The 9,185-nt window shown below is 40.0% G+C and overlaps 1 protein-coding gene across 1 annotated transcript in view; it reads left to right on the forward strand.

Annotated features, from left to right (window-relative positions):
• The window catches only part of TMEM135 (transmembrane protein 135), a 172,329-nt gene extending 165,990 nt beyond the window's left edge, over positions 1 to 6,339 (forward strand). Inside the window, exons 12-15 of the mRNA XM_081950357.1 lie at positions 116 to 192; positions 1,580 to 1,678; positions 3,996 to 4,063; positions 5,823 to 6,339. Coding sequence (XP_081806483.1) covers positions 116 to 192; positions 1,580 to 1,678; positions 3,996 to 4,063; positions 5,823 to 5,961 — 383 coding nt within the window. The 3' untranslated portion in view covers positions 5,962 to 6,339. The remainder of the gene's footprint in view (positions 1 to 115; positions 193 to 1,579; positions 1,679 to 3,995; positions 4,064 to 5,822) is intronic.
• Positions 6,340 to 9,185: the final 2,846 nt, after the last annotated feature.

Genomic DNA, 9,185 nt, shown 5'->3' on the forward strand with positions numbered 1-9,185 from the left:
TTTCAATCCAGCCTTCTCTCCATTTATTTGGGAACTCTGCAATAAAATCTCATGTGGTCCAGTATCCAGAATTTGGCTAATTTGTTTTCTTTCTTTCTTTCTTTTAATCACACAGGGACCCTAGCAGGCTTGTCAATGATGTTTTATAGAAGCACATCTATTTCAATGTACCTGGCTTCCAAACTAGTAGAGGTAAGGCTCTTTGTGCTGTCAGAATATCTTTTCTTCAGGAATGGCAGAATTAGTTTCATCCAGTGATACTCCGGGTCAAGCTGCCTAACCATGCATTTTCTGGATGAGTAGAAAGCAGCTTTCGACAATATTAGGATCCAGATCTTAGCTGGTCTGCAGAGCTGCTTCTTGGATGAACTCTTGAGAGTTTTAAATCCATTGTTATTATTACTTTGTTGTTTTGCATGTACACTGAGAGTTTATGCACCAGAGACAAATTCCTTGTGTGTCTAATTACAATTGACCAATAAAGAATTTTGTTCTCTTCTGTTCTACATTTTTTCTGCATTTTATTCTATTCTATATTCAGTTCTGTTGTGTTCTATTCTATTCATATTCTATGCTATTTTCTGTTCTATGCTATGCTATGCTATTCCTTATTCTATTCTATTCCTTATTCTATTCTATTCCTATTCCTATTCTATGCTATTTTCTGTTCTATGCTATGCTATTCCTTATTCTATTCTGTTCCTTATTCTGTTCTGTTCTATTCCTATTCTATTCTATTTCTATTCTATGCTATTTTCTGCTCTACTCTATTCTATGCTATGCTATGCTATTCCTTATTCCCTTCTATTCCTTATTCTATTTGTTCTGTTCTATTCCTATTCCTATTCTATGCTATTTTCTGTTCTATTCTATGCTATGCTATGCTATTCCTTATTCTGTTCTATTCCTTATTCTATTCTGTTCTATTCCTATTCTATGCTATTTTCTGTTCTATTCTATTCTATGCTATTCCTTATTCCATTCTATTCCTTGTTCTGTTCTCTTCTGTTCATTACAAACGCACTGAAAAAAGTGACTGATGACTATTTCACACACTTAACAATCTTCGCAACCTCCCCATGGTTGCATGATCAAAATTCGGATGCTTGGCAACTGACTCATATTTATGACGGTTGCAGTGTCCCGGGGTCACGTGATCACTGGGAGTTGAAGTCCACAAGTCTTAAAAGTTGCCACAGTTGGAGACCCCTGGTTTAACAGTGATCCTCATGAACTATGAATGAACCAACCATTCATGTGGCTATTGCAGGGGTGTCCAAACTTGGCAACTTTAAGACTTGTGGACTTCAACTCCCAGAAGCTCTGCTGGCTGGGGTATTCTGGGAATTGAAGTCCACAAGTCTTAAAGTTGCCAAGTTTGGACACCCCTGGGCTATTGGGAAGGGGGGGATATACCCAATTGATTCCACTGCTGCTTTTTAAAAAGCTTTGCAAAGGTTGACTCGCGGTATAGGTTATTTTTCTGGCGCCTAGCCTTGCATCATTGGTCTTTTTGGAAACTCATTCCCTTGCTTCCTTGATTTTTTTTTAAATTTGTGTTTTCTTTTTAATTTTATAGACTATGTATTTCAAAGGCATTGAAGCTGGAAAGGTTCCTTATTTTCCTCATGCAGATACTATTATCTACGCTGTCTCGACCGCCATCTGCTTCCAAGCTGTAAGATTTTTGTTCTTTAGGTCCGAACTCTTTTGTTTATGTTTTGTTAAAGATGCTGATTAAGTAAAGTCAAAGGCAGTTTGTCTGACCTAGACATTCATTCATACAATGGCTGCTTGACTCTATTTCACTTTAAGAAGTTTGTTAACATTTTCAGGCTGCTAGAGGTGATCAAACCTGCCATTTCTGGAGATTTCTTAAAGACCTAGGCTTCCTGTTACAGTAAAAAGCACACACTTAGTCCCCAAAACCTTGTTTTTATTTCAGGCTGTGAGTTATGTTCATTCACAGCCTGTAATGAGTCCCAAATAGTTGGAAAGAGTAAGAGTAAGTTCCTACAGTAAGCTGCCTTCGGGATAAGCACCCACCTTTATCTTCCATGAAACACTGCCAAAGACTTAACTGACAATTAGCTTGGCAAGGCCACATGGAGCAAAGAGTCAAAACGGAGCTTCAGAAAGTAAACTGACCAGCATGAACAAAGTTGCTTCCTGCAAAGGCTCACGTGCCTTTGCTTCTCCTTTATGTCCTATGGGAGGGGCCAATCACCTCCAAGCCTTACTCCCAAGTCATCCCTTCTGTCTTAATTGTTGTTGCCTTCTGGCAGCTCTGCACATGCGCGCACTGGGAACAGGAGGAGCCTGTTCCTCTGCCTTGCTGCTTTCCAACCCTGGAAGCTCGAGAGGCAGCACATAACTCCCAGATGGCCCAGGCCCCTCTCTGCCTCTGACACAGATCCCTCTTCCGAGCCTTCCCCAGACTCCAGCACTGGTCCATGTTCCTCCCCAACCTCCTCGCTGTCTGACTCTGCTGCCAGCTCCACAGGCCTCTGGTGGACCGCAACAGGGACATCTTCCAAAAGTCCAAACAACTTCATTGATAAGAGGAAAATATTTGTAGTTCAGGATTGAATTGAGAGGTCGTTGGTGCTCTCTGTGCTTGGTGGTTTCTTTGCAGACATGTCATTACCAAACTAGGTAACATTGTCAGTGCACGGACGATGTTGCCTAATTTGGCTATGAAATGCCTGCTGTCAGGGTTCTAAGTAACATACCCATAGTAAACAAAACCCAAGGCAGACAATTTCCTCAAAGAATAGGTTTATTGGATATGTCATATTGGCACCAACTGGTGAAAACCGACTCTGAATATTCCTGCGGTCCCCCCCCCCCAATTAAAAGTAAAAGTTTGTCACTTTCTCTAAGTCATATGTTTCAATCAGGATATTGTCCAGCTGCTAGGTGACATCAGACCCCCCCTCCTTCCGGACACCTGCAGGAATGTCCTTGATTCTCAAGAGAAAGTATTTTGCTTTGACTACAACACACCAACTATCTCTATTCCCCACCCCCCCTATCCCTTTTCCCCAGTTTGTCAGCACTGAAGTCTCAAAATGGCCTTAGTCAGGCCAGCTTCAGGGTTGATGGCTGCAAGGACTCCACCATATCTGTTTGCACGATCACCTTGGGTGAGCTTATTCCACACACATGTCCTAAAAACGCACACAATTCTAGCTGGTTACTTTCAGGTTACACAGCTCACCCATTGTAAGGTAGCATATATCAGTTAATTTGGTAGAAACCCCTAACGTTTGAGCTCTGTATATTTTATTCAGCGACAGTATGATTTAATGTCCAAGAAGCAGATCTAGCATAATAGTGCAAATGCTTTGTGTCCGGGCCAAATCGTTGATCTTTTGTGAGAGACGATGGATTAGTGGCATTTATAAGAATGTCTTACCCAACCCAGTGTGAATTGGATGCAGCAAGTTGGCAGTGGCAAAATGGCCATGGTGAGTCGTCGTAGGCCTTTCATTTGATGCCCATGTTTACTGGCAAGCACTGGTTACACAAGTTTAGTGATTGCCAGTAGGCTTCTGAGTGCAATTCAAGATAGCGATAGCACTTAGAGACTTACATAGCCCTTTACAGTGCTTTAAAGCCCTCTCTGAGCGGTTTACAGAGTCAGCCTGTTGCCCCCAATAATCTGGGTCCTCATTTTACCCACCTCAGAAGGATGGAAGGCTGAGCCAACCTTGAGCCTGGTGTGATTTGAACTGCCGAATTGCAGGCAGCTGGGAGTCAGCAGAAGTAGCCTGCAGTACTGCACTCTAACCACTGCACCACCATGGCTCATGCACCTATAAAGTCCTTTCTGGCATAGGGCCTTATTATGTGGGCAGCCATCTATCTCACCAGCTGAAGGTTGACTCAGCCTTCCACCCTTCCTAAGCTGCTCAGAGTCTAATGGAGTGGGGTGACTATAAGCAAACTGTTGAATTAAATTCCCAAGTTAAAGCCAGAGTTTTTCGTTTTAGGCTGTGATGGAAGTCCAGAACTTGCGACCTTCATACTGGAAATTCCTATTGCGATTAACCAAAGGAAGGTGAGTCACTTTCAATGGTTAATATGTCTATGGAGATTCTCAATCATCCAGGTCATGATTGTCCCAAAGGTGCTTTTTCCAAAAGGCAATTGGACTTTTGGGGAAGTTTTTTGAATGAGAAATGAAACGTTTTCCAAAAAAAAAAAAAAAACCCCAGAAAGTCCATTTACTTTTTGGAAAAAGCACCTTTGGGTCTGAGTGATTGTTACCATTGTCCATTTCTGTAAGAAACATGGTGGGTACAAGACTTTCTTTTTAAAGGAATTTTGAAGGCTTTTTGTGTTAAATGAGAGATGGTCAATGGACGTGATTTTTTTTTAAAAAAAATGAAAAACATTCTAGGAGTACAAAGCTTACACGAAGGCTGAGTTTTCTCCTAAGAGTCCTAGTTTTGCTGAACAGTTTTTATGAACAAAATTGTCCCTTTAGTACATACGGTTTGTAGTTGTGCCCCACCCCCAAAACCAGTGATTCAGACAAAGTATGTCAATTTTACCACAATTTTAGTTTGCATGTGTGTGTTTTTTAACCTTCATTAGTCCCAAAGAGAAGTAGAATAACATTTCAGATTGCAACCGTTTCTCATCTACTTGGCTAACAGAAATAACATTCACTGAAAGTTGGTTAGTCTTACTGTAGAACCTCTGATCCATCCCCCTGCATAGGCAGGAAACCCTATACCGTTTCAGACAAATGGCTATCCAACATCTTCGTAAAGACTTCCAGTGTTGGAGCATTCACAACTTCTGGAGGCAACTTCTGTTCCACTGATTAATAGTTCTAACTGTCAGGAAGTTTCTCCTCAGTTCTAAGTTGCTTCTCTCCTTGATTAGTTTCCACCCATTGCTTCTTGTTCTACCCTCGGGTTCCTTGGAGAATAGCTTGACTCCCTCATCTTTGTGGCAACCCCTGAGATATTGGAAGACTGCTATCATGTCTCCCCTAGTCCTTCTTTCTCTTAAGCTAAACATACCCAGTTCCTGCAACCGTTCTTCATATGTTTTAGTCTCCAGTCCCCTAATCATCTTTGTTGCTCTTCTCTGCATTCTTTCTAGAGTCTCCACATCTTTTTTACATCGTGGTGACCAGAACTGAATGCAATATTCCAAGTGTGGCCTTATCAAGGCCTTATAAAGTGGTATTAGCACTTCACGTGATTCATTCCATAACTTTGGTCGCAACCCGATTTGGTCGTAACCCGAACCTAATTTTGAAAATTTGGCGTTTACAAAAAAAGAAATGGTGTGGAAAGGAAAATCAGCTGTGAAAAAAAAAACGTGCATTTTTTGGTCAAAACCCGATTTGGTCATTGTCATAACCGTTCATGACCAGAGTTTCTACTGTATGTAAGAAGTCTAATAAAATAGTTTGATTGAAACATTGGGGAAAAATATATCAAACGTGAAATTTTTGAAGGCCTTTAACAGGATACAAATTCTCACCAAGACCTAATATAAGGAACATTTTAATCGGGTCTATTTGAAAATATTTTTGCCATTTCTTATCATTTTACCGTAGGAGTGTATCAACATAGCATGTTTATTATATTTTTCTTTATATATCATTGCATGCTTCTTTTAATAAATGTATTATTTCACGGTTGTTTTTCAGTGGGATGAACATAGTTTTAATTTCTTAAAGTTTGCCGCTTTAAAAAAGAAAAAGTTAAATTCACACCACGGAGTTCATAATTCCTGTTTCGTGTTGCTTCATCCCCTGAGTTATATCGTACATTAATTTTGGATCTTTTGTTTTCTAGATTTGGTGTCATGAACAGAAAAGTATTGGATGCATTTGGTACTGAAGCAACTATGCATTTTAAAGGTTTCATTCCAGAACTCGACCCAAGATACACAGTTGTCCCACCAGAAAGACCTGTTCAAAAGTCTTGGCAGTGATAACATCCGTTTGTGATTCTGTCTTTACCACCAGCTGTCCTAAAGAGTTAATTAACTTAACAGTCAAATAGATGAAAGAAGCTTGTATTCCACATCAGTATTGTTTCAGTGAGTTATATTATACAATCAAAATACTGAGACATTGTTAAAAGGTGTGGCTTAATTCTCCTTTCCTTCTTAGATAGAAACTCTGGATCACTGTATAGCTGGTTGACACAACTTGGTAGATTTTTGTTTTTTTATTTTATTTTAAATTGCATTACATATCAACGGATTAATATATGAAAAAGATTTTTTTTTAAAAAATGTCCAAATGTGGTTTAAAAGATATACATCCACAGTTCACTCTGACTCATTCCAGTAAGTAGGCTTTTTTTTTTAAAGAAAAGAAAAGAAAAATGATATTTTTACATTTAGAAATAAAAGAGACGGAAACCATATATATGTATATGTATGCTATAGTTGCAGGTCAGATTCTAGTGGAAAAGATTTTCTTTTAGATGGATTTTTTTTTTTCAAAAAAAAGAGAAGATTATCATGGCTCTTGACAATTGTTTAAAAAGGCAATATCGGTACTTTATTTATATAACTGCACTGTTTATATCCAACTTTCGCTTTGAATACTGCCTTCTGAGAGCGTCAACTCTCCAAACCCAGTTGCACACCGAGAGATTTTTTTTTTTTTTAAAAAAAAGGATGGGAGTCAGACCTTTGGACTTTTCAAGAGGAATGTGGCAGTTTTCAGTTTTTGCATCCATGAATTGAAGAAGAAAAAAATTGACGCTGTTCTGACAACATTCTTCAGAAAGTAAATAATAGGCCACTGAATACACAGTTGTCTTGATTTTTATCAACTTGAAGGTTGCTTTCCGGTAACATTCAAAGTGAACTCAAGACCTTACGTTTAGTGGCTAAAGTAAAACAGGGGGACGTGTTAAGAACAATACCTACTTCTTACAGGTTGTGTTAGCTGATTTTTTTTCTGATCAGCCTGTGACGGCGTGAAAGCTGGTCATTGCACAAAGCCACTTGCCTTGATGGATTATCTGATTTCTGCTTTAACCAGCCACTTTAGTAATATAGCTGCACGTGAACTGCAGGGAAGAACTTTCAAAGCATTTGAGAGATTAAAAGAAAACAACAGCAACAACAACCAACTACTCAGATCTGTGCGATATCTTAGAAGCTGAAATATCTGTGATCAAAAGTACCAGAAAGAGAGAGAGAGAGAAAGAGAGAGATTGCTTGGAACTAGATTTAATTTATCTTAAACTAGTCCCCCCCCCAACCCTGTCTATTATATGATTTGAACACGCACACAAATTAGCCAGTATTACTTCACTCTCTGTAGCGATGCTGCTGCGTTTACAGAAGCATAACATTTTATTTGGATCCTAAGGAATTTGTCAGAATTGCCATTCAGACTAAACGAATGGAAATGAAAGTGGAAAGGGGGACGGGGGACGGCGTAATCTATATCATATCATACTGTAGAGCATCTCTCTCTTTCTAATGTGAAATAATATTGCAATCATAATTTGCACTTATGTTCTGGTTGTTAACTGTGGGCTACCAGGGCTGATTGTGTTTATTATCTTTATTGGAGAACGAAATCATGCGTCGGAATTTTAAAAGACTATTGATTATGTTTGTTCAGTATTATCTTTACTTCCTCCCTACTCCCCCCTCCACTTCCTCCGTAGACTTTGCATCTGGTTTTGTCAAATCTTTTTGAATCTGCTTCCGGCCCTTGGGTGTGGTTCAAAAAGGTTCTTTAAATCAGATGGCTGCCCTAAAAAATTGCCACTGTCAATTGTGTGGTACGGGAAGGGATGCATTATCAATTGCTAGATGAGCAGAAAATTTGAATGTCCCAGGTAAGGGGGAGTGATGAATCTTCCTGAACCAATAGCAATAGCGCTTAGGCGTATATACCGCTTTGCAGTGCTTTTCAGCCCTCTCTAAGCGGTTTACAGAGTCAGCAGACTGCCCCCAACAGTCTGGGTCCTCCTCATTCTACCCACCTCAGAAGGATGGAAGACCGAGTCAACCTGAAGACGGTCAGGATCGAACTGCAGGCAGCCGGCAGTCAGCAGACGTAATGCATTCTAACCACTGTGCCACCACGGCTCACAATATTTCTTATGTAAGGCAATAGAGCAGTGATGGCGAATCTTTTCGGCACTGAGTGCCCAAACCAGAACATGCGTGCACCACAGCTGGCCAGCATGCGCATGCCTGGTTTTTGGCTGTTTTTCAGGCTGTTTTACAGGCGGTTTTTAGAGCTGTTTTTGGCCTGAAAATGACCCCCAAAACAGCATGGTTTTTGGCTGGGGGGGGCATTTTAGGCTGTTTTCTGGTGCTCCGGCACCCACGAAGACCAGCTGTGCATGTGCGCACCAGAAACGAGAAGAGCAGCTGGTGATGGCGCATGTGCCCACAGAGAGGAAATACTTCATGCGTTTGCCTGCGACTTTTGAAATCTGCTGAAATCGTTTGAAGAACCCCAAGACTGGTACAACACAAATACCCCCCAAAATAGAAATAGTATAAGATGTGGGGCTGTTAGTTCATGCCTGGAAGAACGAAGAACATAGAATAACGGGGTTAGGAGGGGACCTTGTTGGTTGGACTTGAAGAATAAATAAATAGAAGAAATGCCTGGTCAGCGTTTATTTTTAATTCTGTCTCGAAACGTCGGTATTTCTTTTATCTGAACATCCTGGTTTCTTGAAACGAAAGGATTTTAAGAAATTAACTTGAAGGCCAGGAGAACTGAGATGGATGGAATGGAGGTCACCTGCAGTCAGCATTGAGTATGAAAGAGCCAGAATAATATTCAAAAGTTTGAGCACTTTCCTTTTATTCTTTTCTTTAAAAAAATATTATTATTTAGGACAGGATGAGAGATCTAACCTTTAAGGGTAGAAGAAAAATGGGAATTTGGGGAGGGGGCAAAGTGCAGAGGATTCCAATTGACTGGACCTGGGGAGGAAGAGATTTTTTTCGTACCACAGACTCAAGATCTTTGAATGTTCACAGTTGTGTGATTTATTTATTTAGATACCGCTTTTTATATCAGGCTGCCATCCCAAAGCTCTCCATGATCCAATAATAATAATAGCAATCATTTAAACCTCCAAGGTACTTTAAACGTTAAAAATTAAATCATAAAACCACGAACCAATAACGATCCTCTCGGCCACAGTCACAAAAATAAAACG

The sequence above is a fragment of the Natrix helvetica genome, assembly GCF_964273705.1.
Source record: "Natrix helvetica genome assembly, chromosome: 4".
In the NCBI taxonomy this organism is placed as follows: Eukaryota; Metazoa; Chordata; class Lepidosauria; order Squamata; family Natricidae; genus Natrix; species Natrix helvetica.